Genomic DNA, 25,814 nt, shown 5'->3' with positions numbered 1-25,814 from the left:
TAAGTCTGTAACCATTTGGAAGCAAGTATCTCATGCCCACTCCAGACAGTGCACAGACAAAAAAAAATTTAAATCAAAAACACCCACAGTCTCCTTTTACCTTTGTTTTATATATTTCTTAGTGTAAACTTCATGTCAAGGATATGGTTACAGAGGTTTAAGTCTAAAAGTCTTTTCACATTACTACCAAACTTAAAATACAGTCAAAATATGAGTGCTGGGAGAGGAATTTGACACAAAAGGCAGGTAACTTACCTCTGTTGCTGACAAACGTTTATCACCATTATCACTACCAACACCTGAATCTGAATCCTTTTTACTTGGGTAGATGTCATCAATGCTAGATGTGAATATAGAAAACTAAAAATCAATAAAAAGCTATCATAGCATTTACATTCAAATTCTGTTCTGGTTTCACTTAACTCTGAGCAAGTTTCAAACTATTCTTAATGGTAGAAGGTGAAATAGCCTAGTACACTAAAATACCAAACATTTAATCTGGTGATGGTAAAATAGATCAGACTGAATGGACTAATGAAGGATTATAATAAACCTAAGGATTAATGAAGCAACAGAAATAATCTGCTCCTACCTTGCTTTTGTCTATACACTATGCAAAACTGCTTAGTTACTAGCTAAGCAGCACAGGACTGAAGCAATTTAGCCATGGACAAAGAAACCAAAATAGTAAAACTCAAAGTGGAGTCAACTGATACAATTGCAACCATTGATCCATTAAAACAGAACATGTATCTCCCTCAGGCTTGAAATAATTATTAACACAGAAACCTTCTTTTGGTGCCTTAAAATAGACCTTGGAATTTAGGTTTTTGAGAAAAATCACTGTAATAACGGCAAAGGTTCTCTATTCTGGTTTCATTACCCAATATGACCTCTACTCATTTTAAAATGCACTATTAGATGCAGTACTCTCATCACCTAATTTTTTTTTTAAATATACCTTATATCCCTTTTTTTTGCTATCCTGAAAGCTGCGACACTAAATTCAGATTCACATCACAATTTAAGAAAGGAGCTTTATCAGCCTTCATGCGAATAAAGTATCTGATTCATTACTCCTAATCTTAAATTACCTCTTATCAGTAAACACTGAAGATTGTTTTGCAAAAACTGCCTTTGGAAATCTACTCTGTACCATTCCCTTACCCTAAACCTGTATTCTCCAATGTGACCAAAATACCATACAGGACATGACATTCCTGTATACAATTTTCTTGTATACTAAAAGAACAAAATAGAAAACCGGTAAGTGTTTCCCAAATGAAACACCTACTCTTCATCCTGGATTCTTCTTACTTGTGGCATTTATTTGACAGAAATTCACAAAGGGGTCTCCAAAGGTACGTGGACAGAAACAATTGATTTAAATCTTATTAAGATGACTGAAAGGGAGATTCTGTAACAGCGCTTGGATGTTTTTCCTCCCAGGATTTTAGCAGTAATATCTCTACTATCACTAATATCAACACTTTGTTTTCATTGAGTACTTCTCTTCAAAGATATCATACTTTCTCTGATTGGTTATAGTACACTGCCCTTGTTAGCAAAGAAAGACTGGGCTAAAAGCTGATTTCCAACCAGCTATGGAGATTCTCATAGAAAGGAGCTGCTTTGTATCTGGTTTCTGTCCTTAAACCATGGTACAAGATGCCATTTCCTACAAGACTGATACCAGATAGAAGATTTTGCCTCATTTTGCTAACAAATCAGCACACTGCATTTTAAAAGCATCTCGACATTCATGCAGTTCTCTTTGTCTGACAGATGATTTTGGATAAATTTAAAAAGATTAAAATGTCACAAAAGTGCAAACATATAAATCACATATAAATCATAAAACACATCACAAAAATCACAAAACATGTAAAATTAAAATTGCTTTAATGTGTAGATAGATCAAGCCAACACCTAATGTAACTACCATCTGATTATTTTCAACGTGTTCCAGGAGTCCACTAGAAAGAAGTTAGATTTAAACTAAGGTTCACTTTTAAACTCTTAACTAATGTGCTGTTAACTTTAATCAGAACTGATTTTTAATTTTCTGAACTCTTACAGGGATTGAATTAGAATAAAAGTAAATGAAATCTCTGTGCAAAAAAAGTACACTTTGAATAGCATCTAAACAAACAAAACTGTGGAACCTAAAGATAAATACTATTTAATTTAGTATTTAATTGTTTGTAATTTAATTGTTTGTAAATGTTACATGAAAAAAATAAGTGAGGTTTTCATACATACCTCTCTTCCACAGGCTGTGGCAAATGCTGTGGTTCAATGGCATTAAGATACAGCGAGTCTGCTGTTTTAATCTGACAGGCTTGTACAGTCAGATATTTGAATATATGCACCTTACCCTTTGTACAAATCTGTGGGACAAGGAAAAAAATAGGTTTAAAATTAGAATAAAAAAGGCAATTTATTCCAATTGTCACTTAGTACAAACCTCCCTGAAATTCAACTAATATTATAAATTTCACTTAAAGGAAAATTGATTTTTTTTAAAATTACTAAGTACTTCAATTATATACTCAATTATTTCTGTCTACCAATATAAATACCCTCAGAGCCTAAGAGAGAAAACAACAAAATAATGTATTCTTTAAGAAAATCCAAATGAGCGTCTAACTCGAAAATAAAAGACATTCAAACATATGGTATGGCCTATTAGTAACATAAATTGGGTAATTAATTATTTTCAAAATTAGTGTATCATGACATTTAATTAACTGGTGTTCTCTTTATATTCTTGGTCACATGGTTATTAATAGTGTCCAAGAATACTTATGATGCAATTCATTGTCATTTCATAACTTTCTTTTTCTTTAAGTGCACACCTCTTGCTTTGTATTTTTTAGTTTAAAGGCAGTATCACTATTGATTATGAAAAGCATTTCTCCAATGTAATAAAAATTCTTAAGTATTTCAAAAACTGTTGAGCCAGAACACTTGTGGCTTTCAGAGATGCAGTTTGAATTTACTGTCCAGTAAGTTAACAACAATAAAAAAGAATATAAATAGTCCTTAAGCAGCAAACACAGGCTGCATTCACTTATCTTTATTACTAAGAGTGGCCTACAGCTCCAAAGAGGAGTTTTATTTCTTTGTGCATCACAATCTATGAACTTACAATATAAATTGAAATAAACTTCACATGGATTGTGTTTTAGACTATTTAGGCATATTTTTTAAGTTAAAGTTAGCAAATCACTGTATAACCTCCTAGAACTGGATTCATTTTACCAGAAAGAAAAAATACCCAGGAAGTATATCACTACTTCTTTTAAAATTATATACACATTCCAATGTTAATTTTCATATGCAGATAGAAATCATAAAAATTAACAGCTAACAGAATCAACATCTTCTAGATGTGTGTATTGGTTTAAGTGCTGTACAAATTCATATTGAGAACAGAGGATATTTTTAACGTCTTATTTAGATACATCCTATGTCTTATTTAAATATCAACAACTATCAACAGTCTGTGATGACTGAAATTCAGAAGCCTGCAATTGCAGAAGGTGACATTTTACACTCTAAAATGTGTTAGCAGCCATCCAATATTAAGACACAACTTCAATTATTACTTACTTGTGCTGGTGGAGATTGCAAAGGATTATTCTCAAGCAGTAATACTTGTAACTGCGTCATCTTTCTAAAACAAATTGGAATCACAAGCACTTTATTGCAGGAAAAGTCAAACTTTACCAAGGGAAGCTGTACTAGTTCTAAAAGTAATAAAAAGGAGAGAAGGTGTTATATCAGTTTTTATTTTTAGCATAAAATAATACAATGTTCTTAATAACCCTTCTTTTGCATTCAGGAAAAATACAAACTCAGGGAGGAATAATATCAACATTTACTCCATTTTATACTGTGAAATAAAAGAGTGCTGTTACACAAGTGACAAGAAATTCTAAAACAAATACTTTGAAATTTTTATTTTCCCTGAAAATCAGCTGACACTTCCCATACTACATTCAGACACTTGTTTAACTTAAAAGTTGCCTAGAATCATGAGGATACATTGAAGAAACCTCACACGCTGTTCTTCAGTGGATACCATTGAATGTTATATTCTGCAGACCCAAATGGAATAAATTTGAACACAAATACCTACTTTTTAGCAATAACTACTTATATGATTAAAAATACTGTCAAAATTATAACAAGAGCTACTGTGAAGACTTTTTGTTCATTTGCTTTTACCTTGGGGTAAAACTTCGAGGTAATTTCTTCTGACATTCAGTTCTTTTAAAGATTTCAGCTGGCCTATCTGCTGTGGCAAAGCTGTGATTTCATTACAGCTGACATCCTACAGTGAAACAGTAATAATAAAAAATGATGAACTTCCAGCTCCTACATGTTCCATAATACAAACATAACTAAAATGCTGTTATCATTGTGACATTTTATTAACCTGAAAAAGTGCAACCATCTATGTCCTGTAGTCACAACAAAATATCATGGGAAAATGTCTGTACATTCATTAAAAGCAGAGCAAATTGTTATTTGGAGAACAAGTTGATTTTGAAAATTAATTTAATCTCTATGGAAATATTTAAAACTACTTACTTAACAAGTTATATTTTTCTGCTCTTTTCTTCATCTGAAGAATTCAGTATAGTGATTATATAACCAAATATGTTAGGATGAAATGTAAAAATCCTAGTGTGTGGATCTGAGTTTTTAAAAAGCTTCTCGTTCTTCTAGATGGAATATTTAATCAAAATATATAATAACAAAAATAATACTAGTAATACAGCAATAACATTCTGTAATGATGGTTAGTAAAGGCATATATTTTATCATCATGGCACACAGCAGACCATAATGAAAAGGGACAGAGCTTATTTGGCATTACTTAACTATTTCAAGCTAGAAACTGCTATGAATGTGCTTGAAAGATCAACTCTTTGGATTAAGTCAGTCTGTGATGAGGCAATTGTTAAATACTAGCTATCATTTTTTTCTGCCAAATGGACGTTGAAACCTCTGCTCACATCCCAGGCAACCTGCAAATTTCACTAATGTCCCAATTATGCTGTCATTTCAGTACTGAAAGAAGGATATAGTATCTCACAGCATGAAAGCTAAATGGGGTAATGCCCCATTTTCCTGAAAAGCCAACTGAATACTCCCACTCTCTCAACTGTTTCAAATGTATTTATAAAGTATCTAGAACTCCTAGACAAAAGTTGGAGAAGCCAGATTTCCAAGTCATGTCTTTGAAGATGCCTGCTTTAACGCCAGTCAAAAGCATTATATTAACTCCCTATCTTTGAGCCTAAAATCTATTTAACAAAAAAATGATACTAAAACCAAATTGTGATCTAGCAATGCTATACCCTGTAGCCAACAAGTTTCTTCTTGTAATAGAATCTTGTTGCTGCCAAGACTTCCTTCCCTTCTCAAAACACAGTCAGGAAATTACTGTAGCTTTTAGACAAGGAAATTAAAAATCCCAGCTAATGAGTGCATTTTTGCCCAAGTTGTCACAACGTTTGGTTAATTGCACTGTTCCCTGATCATTTATTTTTAAAGCTTTGCTGTCCTATTTTTAATTTACAGTCTCTAAATTACTTCATAATTAGATACTTGATTTTTAGGGCACAGAATCTCAAGTCACCTTGTGCCAAAGAAACTCTAGACCAAGTGCACTTAGGCACACATACCCGAACAAGTCAGGGTAAGAGACAGAGAATAGTAGTGGAAGCATCAAAAAAAGAAAAAGAAAGCTGGCAGTGTGTAACCTCACAAACAAAGTCCACTTCCACTTACAGCCTTTCAAAACATCCTCAATAAGACTGATCTGTTGTGACAGCATGTCAGCATTCACAAGATCTCTAGAGACAGCAGTATCCTTTAGCCTACTAAACACTGTCGTTCAACTTGCATTTTTTTATTACTTTGTTTGAATAGCCATGGAAAACAAAGGCCTGCAATGCTTATAATTATGCTCTTGACTATTATTAGACTTGATGAGTGTGTTTGTGACAGAGACAGTGTTAAACTTTCTCATTACTTTGCCAACAATGGAAGCAATACTATCAAACACCTATGGTTTCCAAGCCAGTAATTTTTTAAGGAATTAGGAAACCAGCAGTTTGGAACTCGGCTTCAGGGACATTTGCAGGTAACTGAAGTGCAAACACTCAAGTTCCATGGGGAACTAGTATTTGCTGAGGTCATACTTCTGGTATTAATTCTATTTTGTTCTCACCAGATAGACCATGTCCTGCCATGACAAGGCAATTTGTCAAAATCAGAGAAATGTAAGGGTTTTGTTTAACATTTAATAAATTAAGGAAATTTAATATTAATTTCTGTGTCATGAAGCTCAGTGGCATGAAAGCAAAATCATCAACTGTTTCCCTTTGTTTATGGTAATGTTTAAATGGCCTTAAACCAATCCAGTTCAGCATGTATGTTCAGCAAGATAAACAGAAAAAACAATAAGGTACTCTGACTCCACATTAACATATTTATTCATACACACACAGAAGTTTATCCAAACCATTCAAATTGAGGTGAACTTCCTCCTTTCATAACTTTAAACTCAGCACTCCTGACTGAGCCATTGTTTCTAAAAAGCACCTGCATTCAGTCAGAGCTTGTGACACAGAAGCTGTACTGAAGAGTAAAAAGAAGTTACACAGTTTGTGAACACACGGACCCTTGTAGCAAACAGCAGGCAGCAAGTCCCACATGGTCAGGCTGCTGTCTCTGATTAGATGAATGAGGAAAAGGACATAAATCCCAGGTGAGAAATTTGAAGGCTTCCAACATGAGATAGGAGCATCCCAGAGATAGAGAGAGCTGTTATCTGAAGAAGGCAGAAGTGCAACACTGCCTGATAGAATGGAGAATGGAATTTTATTGTACATATGATAGTTTTGGGTACAATTACTGAGCCATCTCTGCCCAATTACTTTTCCTTGGCAGAAAGTAAGTTTCAGATTATCTTCACACTAATTTTGCACTCTCCTGGCTGACAGTAGAGGCATGATTGAGTCAAAGGATTTTTTGCAGCAAATAAAAGTAAACTTCCCAACCAAATTTTTTGCCAAATAATTACAATGCATTCTGCAGGGATAAAAACTTATGCTACAAGCACCAAAATAAGTTAGCTGTCAAAACCCTAAATTTAAAAGAATACCTGAAAGGTTTCTGCATGTAATATCAAAGTTATTCTACGCTACAGGTATGAAATTCATAAAAATATGTACCTGTAATAGAAAAACATTACCTAGCCCATTTTGGAGGATAGAAAGGAAAATGCAGAGTTTATTGGAAAGATCTAATTTGCAGCAAACTATGTTTGCATCATTCTACAATGACTATATAAATTTTGTATTAAAAAAGTAGATAAAAAGAATCCTTTGCTATGTACATACAGATCTCACTGCATGCAGCTTGTGAAACACCTGGGGAACCTGAGATTTCTCAGAAATGTCTTATGGATATGGGAACTGCACAGAGCCAGGTGGCATCTCAGGGTTTATCCCCTGGCCCAGACAGCACCAGCACTGTGTACACACCAAAACAACACCATTCAGACTCTGGCATTGCTCTTCACAGCTGAACTTTTTGTGCAACAACTGCAACATGACTTCATGTGTTTTGTTTGTTTCTTTTATGTGTTTTAGAACAATGATCACCTTTATTATCTAAACTGCTTTACAGTTTACATGCCAACACAGATTCCCCACTCTCAATCCTACCACTATTTGCTTCTCCCAATACATCACAGTTATTTCATTTCCAGTTAAATAGTGCAACTCATTTCACTAGAAATGCACCAAACAAACACGGTGGCATCAAACTGTGTAATCAGGTCATCTGAACAGACTCATGCTCAATTTAACAAAAACTTGTTTTTCATTCAGCCCCCCCCTCCCCCCACCACCAATGCCTTCTGAGTCAAAAAGAACAAGCATCAGACCTTTTTCAGTTTTCATGCATCTTCTAGGCTACCAAAGTGACATGTAGCCAGAGCTTTCATATGACATACTTTTAGAGCAAAAATTGTTTTGCTCTTCATGACAAACAGTAACACAAACTATACCATAACTGGAAAGCAATATGAAAATCCAGAATTCCAGAATTTAAACAAATTATATGCTTGAACAAAACAAACCCAATCTGCTTTGGGTATAATCAACATTGATTTCAAGCTTTTCCTTTTTACTAAACTTTTTACTAAATTTAACTTAAATTATTTATAAAACTGGAACCATCACCTTCTATTGTGTCTATTTAAGCACAACAAAAACAGTGCTATTACCTAACATATTTTTAAGAATAATTAAATCAGAACCATCTGTGTAAATCTCACTAAACCCACCACACACACATAAAAATTTAAAACATTTGATAAAATAAATTAATAATGCTCACCAAAGAAAATAAACTTGATAGTCTTGAACTCAGTCATAACTCAGAAACGAAAGAAAAGGTAACTACCCCTCACCATTCTCATCAACAGCCACATCAATTGTAATATATAACACCAGCCTGATACCACAGGATGCTGCTCAAGAACACCAGAAGGAAAAAGCCCCACAGCTGCCACTTCATACTACATATGAAGAATCAATAGCAGCATTGGGGCCTTAAGCAATGTTACTAATTTCTGTAACATAATTTATTGGAGAAAATACTATCATAAAAACAAGAATATTATAAGAAGGCACTTTCAGGCACAGAAAAGCAATGCAGGGTAAATGCTGTCAATGGAGATACCAGCAGCTAGAAGGAAGTTCAAATCTGATTGTTTTACTAAGCATAAATTAGCAGTGTCAAAATACATTTTGTCAATTTCTACCTCAAAAGGTCAAAATGAATAGAAATAAATAGAAGACTTATGCCATAAAGAATTCAGTCTCAGCCTACAATATATAGCAGAGGAAGAGAAAGGGAGAGAAAGGGAGGCATTCTCATATATACTTTCCACAAACAAGAGCAATTAAATTAATACCCAATAAGTTTTGCTTTTTCAGACTGTCATTGACTGGACAATATATTCTAAATGATCTACTGCTTGTAGAAACAGTACTTGTGTAGACAGCTTTGAAAACAAGGAGTATAATCATTTTGTAGATCTGTTTAGATGGGTGTTCCAGGAAAGGAAGGTTGCATGACAAATGCAGTGAAATAAAATGAAAATAGACTGATAAGACCAGTAGCTCGAGTGGAATGCAGTGTGGTAAGCAGATAGTAAAAACACAGAAAGGAAGCAGGAGGGAAGGGTTCTACAGGGGGTGCAACCTTGTAGAGCCTGATGCCAGAACTTAAGGACCTGATACAGTGAAACAGGGAGCCGGGGCAAGCAGGGAGCAACACTGGTAAAGATGAGGAACTTTGAAACTGAGTTTTGAATGAACCAAGGGCAGTGATACTGTTTAAAAGAGTCCTGAAGAACATAAAGCAAACTCCTATTGTGTTACTACCCAACACACTTGAGAAGTTAAAAACTTAAGTTGTGCAAACTACATTATAGTATTAAGCACTTGTTCAAATATATGTGAAAAGTGAATTTTACTGTTTCTATTTAAATTCAAAAGAAGTCAAAATAAAAAGTGAAAAAAAGATCAGTAACATACCAATTCCATTAACTGTTTTAGCTGACCTATCTCTTCTGGAAGGGAACCTAGCTTATTGTTACTTGCAATTAAGACTTTTAGAGGAAGACCACACAGGCAAGCTGGCAAAGAAGAAAGCTGATTTCGACTGCAACAAAACAAAACAAAAAATATTAAAACTGTTGGTGATGTTCTACTGTATACTCACAAACTCTGAGAGCTGCAAAATACCTTCATTTTCGTGGGTCATATTTTATGCAGATAAAATTGGAATTTTCAAAAGGCAAGGCAATAAATAAGAAGACAGTTGCACATTAGAAACACCTGATTATTGACTAACAATATTGCAGAATTTACCACTGTGGAAAAAATGCATTGTATCAGTTTAACAACATGGTAAAAAGTCTGTTTGTCACAAAGAACAGCTGTTTCCCTTCTTAATGAATACAGGAAAGTCAACTGAGACAGTATTTTGCAAATATTTAAACATTCCCGTGGTTTTATGTGCCATTAAAATGGATGTCTTTTGTTCCAGCTGAAAGACAAATACATAAATCACAGACAAATGGTTATTTTCTCAATTAATTTAAAGCACATTTATAGTTGAAGATTACTTGGTAAGTCTCGGTCTATGGCTCTGTCCTATTAACCCAGGTAAACACAGCAAATATTTCTGGGACTATCAGTGGTTCATTTCTTCCCAAGATTCATAAGGTAGAGCTTAAAGATGACAAATATCATGACCCTTTGTGATGTCCACAAGATTAAAAATAGTAATTCGTGGCTCAATTCTCAGAAGAAACTTTATGCTTATCAGAATAACATAGTTAAGTTTCTTCTGGACTATTTAAAAACTTCCTTAAAATATAACATTTTCTTTCTTGTGATTATTAACATGTAATAAAACAATGAACAGTAACTTGAAGTGCTACCCCAGTATAAACCCTTTTTATTAGTTCCTGCCTACACGTTAAGGCTTCAGAAAGTAAAAATCTATGACCACACTCTGGAACACATGGCAAAAACTGTCCTGTGTAATTTCAGTAGGAGTTGCAATATTGACAAGAAACAAAGACAGGCAAAAATCAAAATTCCACAAGTTGCATTCCACAAGTTGCAAGTCCACAAAGCATTTCTTCAAGAGCCAGACCAGCAGCGTGCTACAAAGCTGCATATCGAGATGCATATTCATGCTCTACAAAACAGTCTCAAAACGTTGTACAAAGCAAACTGCCATCTTATCTCTGTTGTGCATGCCAGGATACAGACAGATCTCAAGTAACAAACCCAAAGTAAATAAAAATGAGAACTCCAACTGCTAACCAGCAGAAGCTGAAAAAAAGTATGAATGCTTATTGTAGAGCCAGGTTTCTTAATTCTAATGTCCTTACAGAAGGCCAAGACATAACTTTTATGAAAAATTACCTGGAAGTATTGTTTCAAGTTCTAAAGAACTCAAATAGAGGAAGCTTAGAGTCTAAAACAGTAACTCCTGTACCGCAGATCAGACACAGATAAAAAATAAGTAAAACCAATTTTTAAGCTCCACAGAACTCAGATGCAATCCAGTAAGAGATAAGGAACAGAACATAGCCAGGGCAAGTGAGTAATAAATCATCATTAGTTTCAAAGGAATTTCTTTAAATAAAACATGAACAGTATCCACCAAGGCCCAAAAACTATATATAGATCTCTTGGCATCACTTTCTAATGCTATTCAGCATATGGGCTCTGCTGGCAACAGGCAGAAAAATATGCATTTTAAATCTATTATGTATTTCTTGCCAAGAAGCAACGTGGTTAGAAAGTCAAGGATGTATTTCTTTCTTCAGACCCTTCAACATGTTCAACTAATATGGGGAAGGGCACATCCAGGTAAACAGGGTATTTTAAACTGAGAGAAATGTCTTTATTTAGTCAAATAAAAAATCACTTTTATTTTGCTCAATTTAGTTTCATAGTGATATAAAATCTACTCTAGTTTTGTGATGATTCAGACAAATTATATCACTACACAGAGTTCTAATTCACTGTTTCATGACATTGAATTCTTACCAAGTTAATTCTAATTCCTAAATCTACCAAGATGTTTTATGCATATTTAATAACTTAATCCAGTTTTAAATTCTTCATGTATATCTAACAAACACTAATTCAAAATCTCAATTCCTGTTTCTTGTATGTGTGCAAAATTCTCAGGACACACTACTACACTTAAATTTTTAAGACAAAATAGTGTTCCACAGTGGCCAAAACTGCAGCATAGTAATAATGTAGACTTGAGAAAATAAGACATGAGAAAGATCTTTAGTGTTGATAAAACTGATGATCAGGACTTCATTCCCTGAATTTCACAGGCTGAGAGACACTTCACCTTCTACTCAGACCTCATTCTCACAAAGATCAGACTGATATATCTTCACTATTACAGTTTTTACACATTAAACTACAAAGAAAACTCCACACCTTGACCCAGCTGAAAAAGGGCTCACTTGCCCTCCATCAAGAGCACATGTGCATTCACATGCACTTTAACTAGCAGCAATTCTCTGTACTGATTATTATTCACACAGATTTTTCCTGGAAAGGAGGCAAAGATGTCTAATGCTTTGCCATTTTCTCCTCAAAAAGGCAGCAGCTATATTTCTTTCATAATATGACTATGCTAGTGATAGATATAGTATCTCAGTCTTCCATTCTATTCCCCATGGTGAAAAATATAAGTCCTCTGTCCCTCCATCTTTTGAACTGCAAAATGTTCTTCAAGCTTTACAAAATTAGTCATCAGAAGTGAATTAAAAGAATACAACTGTACGGATGTGATTAGCATTCTGGATTTGTTAGAAGATTACGGGACAGAACTGGATTAACTTTCTTGGTTTTCTTTTAATAATTATTTTTACATTTTGGCATTTATGATGCCTTCATACAGAGCTGTCTCTGCAGCCAGTGAGCTTTTGTGTTACCCTTTTCAGTAACATGAAAAAATGCAGTCAGTTGTTCCAGAACTTTACAAAGCACAGACAAAAAAGTTTTACATATTTGCAAATAAACAAAAAAACGTGGCAAAGATAAACTTACCTCAAATTTAAGTAAGTTAGCATTTGTAAGTTTACTATAGCATCTGGTATAACTTTGATACAATTGTGGTATAGATTTAGTGTTTCCAGTGACACAAAATGGCACAATTCCGTAGGAACTTCAGTCAACCTATTCTTGGATAAATCTGAAAACAAGAAAAAGAGAAAAGGTACATTTTTTTAATCATTAGAAAGATGTACTTTGAAAAGCTGCACTATATTAAAGTGAATAAATATAATTTACAGGGAAGCAGCAAACTAGGTCTTTATTATGCAAAGTAAAACTAGAGCAAACTTTTACAATTTTGAAATGGAACAGGCTGCATATAAAAGAGCAAACATTCAATTAGGATTTATTTGGTCTAATAAAAAGTAATTATTTGCAGGACTCAATATACTGAGGAAATAGTTGCAAAGAGATTCTAAAGCTCATATAATATACCCAAAGACCTAGCCAATACACAGTTAGACATCTGCAAATAACGACAACATTAAGAGAAAACAAGCAGGATTATATCTTTAATCCATTTAAACAGAAAAATAAATCAGGTAATTCTTCAAACTGGCCTGTATTTCCTGAGTGTAAACCATTTATAAATGAATGCTACCCAAAGAAATAGTGGTGGTCTTCAAGAATGGATTTTATATAAGTACATACAAGACAACAGTGATGGATTCCAATCCCCCAAGACACTGCTTGTACCCACAGAACAAAAGCTTTTGACTTTTTATCAATTATTCATTCTTCATTTGCCATTCTAAGCACACAGACACAAGGAAAAATAAGGAGGAAAAAATGTTACTGAGCTTTGTTACTTAACTACCACTGTATGAAGAATGGGTATCACAATACTGATGTGAGCTCAAGTCATAAAATAATAATTCATGGCAGCATTCAACTGAATCAACTGGGTTCAAATCATTGCTTAAGTAGTGTTGCAGAAGAAATCTTATCCTCAGAAAGTAGACAAATGCTACCTACCCATGTCGCTAGCCTGATAACTTGACCTGAAGAACAGTCACCTGTGAAGTGGAAGGAAGAGGAATGCACCTATGCAAAAAGTGAAATGTCTGATGGTAAGGAAAAAAATAGAACTTCATTATCTCCTCACTTCACTGCTGCTATTTTAAGCCTAGTGCCTGATCCTTCAAAGCTTATTCCAAAGCTTACTTAAAATAAATTTTAAAAAAAGCAGCCAAAATATGGATTATTTCCATGGCCCGGTCCTCAGGACCGTAAATCATATTTTTGCTTTTTGTGAACAAACAGGTAGAAGTCTGAAGAATTTTTTAACTTCCTTTGAAGCTGGCTGTGCTGAAGCACAGCTTGAATTCAAACCTATCACCAGCCAGGACTTATAAGTTTTGTTCTTGTCTCCTGCAACGTGAGCTGAAATTCAGCACACTCTAGTCTCGTCAGCCTCCACTTGGTTTCACTTCGTTGCTTCCAACAAGAAGTTGGTTTCATTAGTCCATCCCCTACCAAGGCAATTGTGATGTTCTGCAGGCACAGTAACTGAGAGCAGCTCTGCTGACCCTAACAGCAGCATGATCAAATTGAGCACCTCAACCAAAATTATTCACTTCTAAGTTACTATACAACAGCAACTCTAATTGCTCTGCTTTCTCTTACCAGAATCTGATGGTGGTTAGACACAGCATTACCTCACCTTCTGCTTCCCTTCATTTCTGACATCAAACTAAAGCATTTCCTGTTGAGTGACCCTTACTACTGTTTCAAAGCAGGAGAAAGCTCTTCATTATTCCTCTAGTTTAGTGCTTTAATTCTCTACTGTTTTCTATTTATCCTGAGAGCACTTGTTTATCAGCATGGCATTCCAAAAGAATTCTGCTGCCTTTCTAGCTATGTTTATTATCAGATATTAACAGAAGACTGCCATGCTGTAACTTTTTGCATCATGCAGGGGCTATTCATATTTTACAATTCAAGTGCAAAGAAAACCTCACTTTTTTAAAATCATGCTTTTCTGGGGTGACATTGCCAGGAATATCCTGCTCACTTTCTCCTTTAAAGTGGAAGGAGCAGCAAAATCCAGACGAGTGAACTCTCCTGTCTGGGTTGAAAACAACCTGTATGGCACTAGATGGAGAGGAACAACTCATCCTTCACCTGATCCTGCTCCAGTGATACACAGATCAAAACCTGGGAAAACTAAAATGTTGCTTCTTCTCAAGCTCCTAAAACTGCAGCCTGCCACCTAAGCTCTCTCTTCATGCCTGCTCTCATTTATCTTCACATCAAATAAAATACTCTTGCCGCAATATATGACTCACTCTTAAAAAATTCTAGTATCTCAAAAAAGCAAAATAGCAACTAGATTGACACCACTCCTAAAACAGGCATTACTAAAACAGTTAAATGCCTTTTTTCCCTATTATTTATTGCTATTTTTTGTTCTCAAGGTTTTAACTCTGTCAAAGTGATGAAAGAAAAACAAAAGCCACACAGATCATCACAGACAAATCCCTTCCTGTCATCCACAGCACCATGGGTTATAGGTCACACTACATGCACAACAAAGGAAGTCAATTATTTGTTGCTGTGTAGTCATCACAGTAAAATAATTTCAACACTTATATCTACTGTTGCTTCCTAAATAATGATAATGATGATAATAAAAATGATCTTTAAAAATCTAACCTATTCACATTATAGGGCAGGGTAATAAAAGCTGCACATTATATTTACATTGTTGTAACATAACTTAATAGAAAAAGCAGAAGTTTGTCACTATAATTTATCGATGGAAGGTATCATTAACAGGAAAGCTGAATGTCTTCCATTCCACATAGTACTGGAATGGAATCTGACATACAGAATGTCCATTGCATTTTTAACTTGTGATATAACTTTGCCAAAAAATAGACTTCCCTGATCATATGGAAGTTAAAGAAGAAAACAGATTGCTTTTGTACAATCCTAGAATGAATGCAAGCCTCTGAACATGATGCAGCTGTGAAGAAAGCTTAGCAGCTTTCTGAAAATTCCACAGAGGAAAGCATATGTTGAAAGAAACTAAAGGGAAAACAGCCTGCATAACAGTTTTATACTGTACCTAATAAGCCCATAAAACATGTAGAGAAACCTCTGAAGTTCACACAATTATTGATACTACTTTATATGAAGATAAGATGCAGAAATTTGAGGAAAAAGTAAGTCTGTATAAAACTCAGAGTTAACCTGAAATACAAGTTCTAGCATAAAATACAAAGGATAAGACTTCAGGAAACTGCAGAATCATTTGAGCATATCGAGAAAAACAGCATACCTGTACCTTGGTTTTGTACCTTGGTCACCATTCATAAACTTTCTGAAATTTTTTTGCTAAGGCACTCTTAGGTTATTTAGGGAAAAGGAAGAATGCAGAAACTACATTTTAAACCACTTGTGACAATATTTTTGAAGTACAGAAACAACTAGTTGGCAAACCTTTAGTTTCTTCCTGCAAGTCTTTACACTTCCCAAATTGCTAAGCTGCACACCCCCTTATATCACTAATTTGAAAAATAACATTTCACGGTAATAACTAATAATGAAGTTACTGTACAGACTGGCTTTTGCTACAGAAATGGAAATTAACAGAGGGGTGGAATTTGCTGGTGTTTAAAAGAATTTTAAACAATTTGCTTAGACTATGCAACACAAGGGAGATCTAATTCCTGAATCTATAATAGCAGAAGAACATTTCATGGTTGCCAAGACAGTACAGGTAGGTTTCACCTGAGGTCACTACTTCCTGTAACTTCCATTATGAAATAGGTGACACAAATACCACACAATGGGGCAAGGGAGTCCACGCAATGGAGTGAGCTTCCTGTTTTAAATGAAATATACCATTCGTTCATGATTTGTGACACCAAGACATTCTCAAACTACATCTGGCTTCACTTCATCTTTCCCTGCCAAGAAGAAGTTTGTTAAAACTCCAAAATAAAGTAACAGAACACAAAAAAATAAGCAAGCCAGTTTAGAAAAATATTAGATGGACTCTTGATCTTTAAAAGAGTCAGCAGAACTCTGGCGCAATGACACGGCTTTTGTATGAGAAGTGTTACTATGCTGGAAGCCAGACAGGAACTACACAAAATAAGAACTTCCTTAGCTGGGAGTGAACAATAAAAAGCAAAAAAGTTCACAGTGGTAAAAAAGCATTTAACAAGAGACTCCAAGCCTTGTTTGGTAACTGGCACACTGCATGGCCAGGAACCACGCTGCCATTACAGCAGCAATTACTGGCCCCCATCCCTGCGGCAAAACCTTTTCATTCCTACAGCTCTGAAAACCCCCACCACAATGAAGTGCTGCCACTGAGTAGGACCCTCCTGACTTCACAATTTACAGCCAGACAAACAAGTGCCACTATATGTGTGTATATGCTATATATGCATGGTATAAAAACCTGCACTGCAGAAATCAAAATGGTTTTGTCAAAAAAACCAAAATAGTATTAGAAGTCAGATAGTTACATTTCTTTCACTAAAGCTACTCAAGAGCTCCAATTTTACTACTTTCCAGTGATTAATATATTATTAAATATCAGTTATTAGTATATTATTAAATTAAACACACACGATTAATGAGAGAGCTAAACAACTTAAAACCTTAAATTGTAAAAGTAATTCCTTAAACAAATACACACATGCACTACTACATCATAAATATTGACAAAGAACTTTAAAGAAAGCAGTTTCTTAAAAGGAAGTGATTTACACATTTCAGATGTTAGACACATTGACTCTAAGTTTATGTTTCTAGCACATAAACCTGCAATAGACAAAAACTGAAATTGTGCTATAAGCATCTATCCACCATTGAACAAGAAAAAAAATTATATATATATATGAAATATCTGTATTTGCTATCAAGTTCCTGAAATCAAGACATTGCAAGGGAAAGAAGTCGCCCAAGCAACCTTAATTCCAGCCACTAAGTTGCTTTTTTTTCTGTAGGATTCAGAACTTAATGAGTAACAGACAGGAATAATTTTGAAGAAGTTATTTGCATTTGCACTAAGATACCATTCAAGGTATTCAAATGAGATGTCTGAAATGCATTTGACAAGGAAGTCAAACAATTCACTGTAAAAGCCTAAAAAAAATAGTTCAACCCTACTCTCATAATGCAAATAAGAACGTTAGAAAATACATAAAGAAGTCTGTAAAGGCACAACGACTCGGAACTCTTCCTTTTATACTGTAATGTCCCCATAGTTTTATCAGGCTTTGAGGAAGCCTGTATTTCCTCATTAGCAAGGTACATCTTCATTGGGAACTGAAGCCACAAATGACAGCATCGTATCTTGGACACTTTTTGGAATATCTTCTTAAAGTGCACTTCAGATCTTTGGAAATGCTGTCTCCCACTTTGGCAAAGAAGGCAAGTCATCCACTATCAATATAATTGCACCTATGAGGATCAATCAAATGTCAATGCTTTCTAATGAAGCAATTACTTTGCCTTCTCCCCCAAATGGTAAAAAGGAAAATCCACCATTCTAGAGACAAATGCTATCCATCAGTCTTGAAAACACTAATGGAACTATCAAGTGCTACATACTTTTAAGACATGCCCTACATGTCATTATCTCCATACTCATGGCAGGATACCTACTCGTCCTCCGCCAGAATTTATGAATAATATCTTGGGTGTACAGCCAGCTTTTACTGCAGAAAACAACTTCTAGGACAGTGGTGCCACACAAGTGAAAAAGAAGCAGCAAAGACCTCCACTGCCTCTGGCATCAAATGCATTCTGCTTTGCTCATGACAGTTACACCAAAAAAATGCATGGCATTTCTTCACTAGGAGACATTTCTATCTCAGTTACTTAGCAAACAGAGTAACAAATAACAGAAGACAAAGAACATCCAGCAAAGTAAAAACAGTTCTGCTCCCTAATAGAAAAAAAAGTGACACAGTAATGCATAGGCTCAAAGTTTTTCCTTCTGAAAGTACAACTTGTATCAGATTGAAAAAAGGGTAGCTCTAAAGATGATTCCTAGCAAAATCATCATTATTGATCCATCATTATTGCTCCCTAATAGAAAAAAAAGTGACACAGTAATGCATAGGCTCAAAGTTTTTCCTTCTGAAAGTACAACTTGTATCAGATCGAAAAAAGGGTAGCTCTAAAGATGATTCCAGCAAAGTCATCATTATTGTATGCAACAATAGCATCTGAACATTGATCAATCCCGAATCCAAAGGTACAGCTGCTGACTCAAAACAGAGAAGTGCATCTGTCTCAGGCAGAAAGGCAAAAACATACAGACCTTGGAAGACAAGTATTTTAAAGAGATTATGAAGCAACTCTGCCATCTCATACACTTGGTAAGCACTACTTTTGAGCACTCTCAGCATGTTGTATGTTTCCATCTGTCTCCCATTCATTAAGAACCAACATTAAAAATGTCCACCTCAAAGCCATAGTTAAATTAAGATGTAGGAAATTTCAAAGTGATCATATGTCTACCTTTGTATCAATTTTTCTTCTAATCACTAGATTTAATATATCAAAATTTTCTTCTTTACCACTGTGTGTAATACGTGGACAGTTTAAAGGGCTAATACAGAGAGGAACTAAATGGGGGATTTAGAAAAAAAGGAAAAAATCCCGGACTGAATAAAAACAGGCTGAGATCAGGAAATCGTGGAGCCTGGCAGAGATGTCACCACTAGAGGGGGTCCCGATCTCACAGACTTGGCCAACAGTCTGCACGGGTGTTTCTCCTTCTGCTTCTTTCAGAGCCCATCCCCAGCGGATGCAGGGGGCAGGAACAGGAAGGTTCACTTTAAAACCCCCCTGGGCACTTCTGTGAACCTGTCATCCACAGAAGTTTTCAAAATATTACAAATGTGGCTGATCAGTTGCAACCATTACTGCAGGAAGCAAATATATACACTGATTTCCAACAGGGCCAGCTTAAAAAGAAAGTCTGTTCTGAAATAGTCACAATTGAAGTACTTTTCCCCAACCTTCACGTAACATGATGCAAAAATACAAGGCATCCTTGAACCCTCTGTTGTACAACAACAGCAACGTCTGGACAAAATGATGATACATTTGACAAAGACCCTCTTTGCATCCAACCCCAGCAATTCTTATTTACTCTATTCCATCCATTACTCCACAATGTAATACACAGCTTACTTTTCCACAGTAACCTGAAGTAAAGCATGGCCAAATGTAAGAAACATGCAACTCTATGTTTTTTCTCAGGTAGTGCACTAACTAGCCTGCAGCAATCCAGCAGATTAAACTGGCTCTCCCAGTGATCCCAAAATTTTGTGCAAACATCACTTCAGGTTTTTTTTTTTCCTCTGTATGAAATAAGAGGGGAAGGAGGGAGCAAAAGGCTAGCATATTAGCTCAATGGCACACTCTAGTTCCAAGGACACGAAACATTCAAAAGAGCACCACAAGTGTGAAGGAATAAAAAAAAGGAAGGTTACTATAATAGTCTGCTTCATTATTGTACCTGCTTTTAGGTGACAACATACAACCTTTACATTTCTCCTTTAGCTTCTATTTCTTTCTCTTTAGGATAAATTTGGTTTGGGGTTAACCTTATCAGTTTAAAAAAAAAAAAAAAACAAAAAAAAAAACCACCCCAAACAACTGTTGGGAGATGAATCTGATGTGAAAGTGCATAAGACTCCCTAAAAACATACAGTAAGACAACAGGATTACTCCTGCAGACCTCCATGTGGGTACAAACAGATGTGGACCAAGGTGGACCAGCTGGCCAACAGGTGCCCACCCAGTGGCTCTATCACTCCCATCCTCAGCAGGACAGAGGGAAAAAACACAAAGCAAAAGCTAATAGATCAAGATAAAGACAGGAGAGATCACTCACCAATCAGTGTCATGGGCAAAAAAAAACAGATTCAGCTTGAGGAATCTAATTTACTGCCAATTAATAAGAGAGTAGGGTAATGAGAAACGATAGCAACTAAAATCCCCTTTCCCTTATACTCCTTACAAAACCTCTCTAATGATTCTCTTATTTCTCTTCCAGCCTCCATGTCCCTCCGTGGCAGGGGAACAGGGAATGGGAGCTGTGGTCAGTCCATAAACACCTCATTTCTGCCACTCCTTCCTCCTCTTTCTCTTCCCCTACTTGAGGACAGGTTCATCCCATGGGTTACAGTCCTTCATTAACTTCTCCAGCACAGGTCCTTCCCACAGACTGTAGTACTTCAAGAAGTGCTCCTGTATGGGTCCTCTTGCCACATATAGGCACCCAAACACTTGTATCATGTGATGGAAAAAAAGTATCTGGCAACAAATACTTTCCATCAACACAAGAAACATTTGGTATGAAACCCACTTCATGGTTCATGAAGAATTCCTTCTTCCACGCCTTCCGCACAAGAGGGAGGATACAAGTCATTAATTTTCACTCCTCAATAAACAACCAGCCCTAAGAAGGATCAATGGATTGTATCATGCCAGTACTGCACGAATCAGTCTGAGCAGGACAAATATTTCAGGTGTTTTTTCAGACACAGTAGCAGTAAGAAGAAATCTTAATTCAATTCTAGAAACTTTAAAAACTGCCATCTATCTCCCATTTTTAGCCTTTATAGTAGGTTGACTCAGAGCACTGGGGAAAATAACAGAAGTGTTTACATCATACTCTGTCCAGCTGAATCCCTCCTCTATTGTATGGAACTACATTTCCCTCATCTGCTTGAACTGCTCCTATTGGCACATGAAAGAAAATTTCACAGTAAACACCCACAAATGAGGGCAGGGCTTTCCCTGCCTTCTCTGTGAAAACAAAAAGTATATCTTGATACGGAAAAGTCCTCAAAATTAGCTTCAGCCACCACAGATACACTTTAATTATTGGCATGGAATGATGAGAGATCAGGTAAAACTGTAGGCTATAAGGGGACTTCCACATATATTAGAGATGTCTAACAAAACTAAGAAATTATGAAATTCTTTTCTGAAAGAAGAACAGAGACCACTACTTTCATCAGATTCAAAAGAATAGCTGAAAAATATGTCAATTTCATTTGCATGTATATAAATGTGCAGGCACACAAGCTTATTTCATTCAAGCAACTTCTACCTATTGAAGAATTGGAAAACATGTGAAATAAAACCAGGAATTACATTCTATCCCAAAGAAGATCCACTGTGCAGTGGATCCCTGCACAGACATACTCTTCCAATACCTTGTAGCACAAATCTCTTGTTTTAGCCATAGAGATCATCCTTCTTAAAGCTGTCTACTTTGGAAGTCAACACCTTCCACCTCCATTGGGGAATTCCACCTGATGTCCTCAAAAACAGCAGAATGTAATGTAAGGTCTAGAACCTTTTCCAGCCCACAGACATCAGTAGTAAGAAGAAACAAGCTGAATGCAATGTCCAGGTTTGTTTTTCACTCCATTCTCTCTTTTAATAGCTATTATTTATTTTTTTCCTCTCAAGCTGTGAAGAGAAGACACTGCTTATGCTATGCATTATCTGCCTCAGTGACCTGCTCAAAGAGGAGTTACCTCACATTTACCATCTGGTGCAAGTAGCACATAAACCAATTTCTGTGAAGCAGCTCACTTGCCCGAACTTTGAGGATAACTACTTTTCACACCTGATAGACTTAAATGCTACATTTGCTTATTTTAAATTCATTTTACACATGAACAGTCTCACTGTTCTGTAAGAAAATTTGCTACAATCATGGAAATGAGCAAAAGTTTTTTGATCTTTAAGTACATCAAAGGCATGAGGGCAAAGACGTGAGAAAACTACCTGATGCTAATTTGCAGTGGCACGGAAAGCAGAGTATTACTCATCTAATCACTTCCCTTTCTGTCTGCCCATCTCCCACAGATGTCAGGGTTAATCTCCCATACCTACATAATTCAAGTTCTTCTTCCCCCACGGTTCCTGAAGTCAGCACAACATAATTGTAACAACTTATCAATACAAATTTGTTTTGTGCCATGAAAGCTGACTTACACTATCAAGCACAACCTTAATAAAGTAATTATGTGGCTGTTACACAGGAGGTACAACATCTGAAAGAATGGCTAAGAAGTATTTCAGACTTCCAAACAGAACAAAAATCCATGAAAACATTATCAAAAAGGTACCAAGAAAGAAAAATCCTGGAATAAACAAATTATGTTGTAATAATTAATCAAAAATCAGATACCTATTCCTAGACAGAGGGGGAAAACAAAAGGAAAATATAATAAAAATACTTCCTTGAACTGAAATCAAAATGAGCACAGTACATATTTTATCCATCCTTTAAAAAACCCCAAACAAACTAAAAACCACGTAGCTGGAACCACTGGAACTACAGACCTGTAATTTTTGTACTGAGATCTCTATCCTATGTAACTGTTCCCATGGCTCTTCCTTAAGTTTAAGACAATGTTTCTCAACCTTCTAATTTTTCTTTCCTTCATAATCAAAGAACCTTGCCTTCTTTGGGGAAAACAAAACCAAAATAGATATCCAGTATGCTGCTTGTAGGTCAGGGAGGGGTTGGATGGGTAACATGTGCAACTTCTTTTTTTAACTTGTTTTAACGAGTCATAGTTTACAACAGGATTTTAATCTAACATCTTTACAAGATGAGACACATCAGATACACAGACTCCAAAAAGACTTGGGAGGGGGAAGTAAAATTCACACACACAACCTCTACTTATAAACAACCCAGGGTCTGTGACTAGGCAGGTACAAACCACCTAATATTTGCCATAATTTTTGCTGGGGGATACAAGTGGGAATAAGCCAATAGACCCCAATGGCATTTGTGGGCAGCCTGAAATCACAGGTATCAGTGCGATTGCTGCCTAACAACTGCATGGCAATGTGCATTTTGAAGTGACAAAAGTAAGTGTCCTTCTGGTCTAATTTCTTCCATTTGGTATGTCTTGTGTTTTTTTTTGGAGGGTATACTTCACAGACAGTCTTCTAAAATGCACAAAATAATTTAACACTCATCAGTATAGCCTACTAAGCCTGGCCTAAATTTCTGCTTCTGGTGTAGATTCATTTCTACTTCCTTGTTCATTTTCCTTTTAAACTACCCTTCATGAGGTCCAAGTTGTACCTTACAGTCTAAGTATTACCATGATATTTTTCTATAAGAATGATTTTGGGCTGAGTACTCTTTCTGAAGGAATTCTGTTGTGCTTTTGCTTTTATTCTTATCTTACCTTGTACATTCCTCTTAGGCTGGTGGCTTGTGTGCTCTCGCTGTGGTAACACTGGCTTGTCACAGACAGAACAGGTTGCATAGAAAGCAGGGAAGGGACAGGAAAGTGTTAATTCACAATGCCATCCCTATCAATAATTAAAATAAAATGTAATGAACTACAGACTCAGAATTCTTATTCTGAGGAGGCTACATCAGCTCATTTATTTATGCCCAAATGAGACCCCTGCAGGTGCATAATGAGGAGTCCTGTGAAGAGCTGATGGACAGCATCATTTCCCTTCAGTTATCATAGCCTGATGGGTACACAGCAAAGTCTAAGCAAGATTTAATTAATCTCAGATTTAAGAGGTCCAGTAACTGCAATGTTATAACACTGTTGTTATATAAAAATTTTAAAAAAACAAAAAAACAAACAAACAAAACAACAACAAAAAAAACCCCCACACACTAAAACCCCAACCTTTTACTCCTTTTACTCTTTTTACTCAATTCTCTTTCTTCCTGTTGATAAATATAATGCTTTAATGTAATTCATCTCAGATTTAAGAGGTCCAGTAACTGCAATGTTATAACAGTGTTGTTATATAAAATTTAAAAAAAAAACAACAAACAAAAACCAAAAAAAAACCAAAAAAAGAAGAAAAAAAAAACCACTAAAACCCCAACATTTTACTCAATTCTCTTTCTTCCTGCTGATAAATGTAATGCTTTAATTAAACAGTTGGGGTTAAATTGCCCTTGTCAGAAGACAAATGTCTCCCTTGTACAAGGGAACCTGCTCAAATCAGTGACAATAACATTTTGATACACATATTGCTGCAAATCCAGGTCAGGTCTTCCTGTTGATAAATATAATGCTTTAATGAAACAGTTGGGGTTAAATTGCCCTTGTCAGAAGAAAAATGTCTTCCTTGTACAAGCTGGGAACCTGCTCAAATCAGTGACAAGTAACATTTTGATACACATACTGCTGCAAATCCAGGTCAGATTTTGTGAAAAACAGATAAGGCTAAAAGCTTCAGGCCTAGAACGTGAAATTTTTGGGGGATACACATTAAACTGTGGCAGCAGAAAGTGCAAAAGATTTTTTGGGTGGGAGGTTAAGAACTTTTTGGCTTTATTTGTTTATCCAGCATACACATTTTAAAATCTTTACTATGAGATGAACTGCTAACTTTAAAGTTTGCCACCAGAGGAGGTGCTGAACCTGGTTGTTCAGAACGCTGAACCTGCTAACCTTACACTACCACTAGTATTACTCAAAGACTAAACTTCTACTGATATTATTAATCATTTCATACTGATATTGTTCCAAAAGTGCAATTTTGATTAAACTCAATTTTTAAGTCATTAATGCACTGCAAAAATCACTGATTTAATAACATACTTTTAACTGTACCCTCTAAACACTCTGACTCAATAACTGGTATTTCAAATGTACCTCCAACAAGTTTATTAATATACAGGTAAAAAGTTCCACTGGTGATTTAGATGATTTTGTGACTTTTCAGACAACACTAAAAGTCATCCTGTCAGGACTTTGAGTTCTACCAAATCAATTCTCATTACTTACTACTATCTCAATATCAAGTAGTTCAGTCATGCCTAGGAAGAAGACGTTACAACTACCTAGAAAACTGTGGTTTTAATTGAAAAAATGCCTGGAATTCTCACATTGTAATTTATTTTCTGCATTCAAAAACCAACAGTCTCACATTTTTATGTAACTCACTCCCAATTCAGCCTCTTTTTACCTGGAATAGAGCTCACTAGAGGCTCTAAAATTTTTTTTTGGACTTTTCCAAAACTGGGTAATCCTTGTGACTGACACATACTCTCCTCAGCTCACATCCTCTCTTCCCTCTGCGTCATCAAAACATTTAGATAGGAAATTCATTATTTTTGGAAGAACT

The 25,814-nt window shown here is 35.6% G+C and overlaps 1 protein-coding gene across 8 annotated transcripts in view; it reads right to left on the bottom strand.

Annotated features, from left to right (window-relative positions):
* LRCH1 (leucine rich repeats and calponin homology domain containing 1) overlaps positions 1–25,814 on the bottom strand; it is a 115,110-nt gene that overhangs the window by 48,232 nt on the left and 41,064 nt on the right. For all 8 annotated transcript variants that reach the window (XR_005628290.1, XR_005628291.1, XR_005628293.1 and 5 more), the window contains exons 2-7: positions 12,690–12,834; positions 9,630–9,756; positions 4,234–4,339; positions 3,616–3,752; positions 2,263–2,390; positions 256–340 (exon numbers count right to left, since the gene is read on the bottom strand). Coding sequence is in view for 3 of the 8 variants with exons in the window: in XM_039716573.1 (XP_039572507.1) it covers positions 256–340; positions 2,263–2,390; positions 3,616–3,752; positions 4,234–4,339; positions 9,630–9,756; positions 12,690–12,834 (728 nt within the window). In the remaining 5 variants the exon portion in view is untranslated. The remainder of the gene's footprint in view (positions 1–255; positions 341–2,262; positions 2,391–3,615; positions 3,753–4,233; positions 4,340–9,629; positions 9,757–12,689; positions 12,835–25,814) is intronic.

This window comes from Passer montanus, unplaced genomic scaffold (assembly GCF_014805655.1).
Source record: "Passer montanus isolate IOZ18808 unplaced genomic scaffold, ASM1480565v1 scaffold36, whole genome shotgun sequence".
In the NCBI taxonomy this organism is placed as follows: domain Eukaryota; kingdom Metazoa; phylum Chordata; class Aves; order Passeriformes; family Passeridae; genus Passer; species Passer montanus.
Note: the sequence above shows the minus strand (reverse complement) of the source record. Positions and strands in the feature narration are given on the sequence as shown.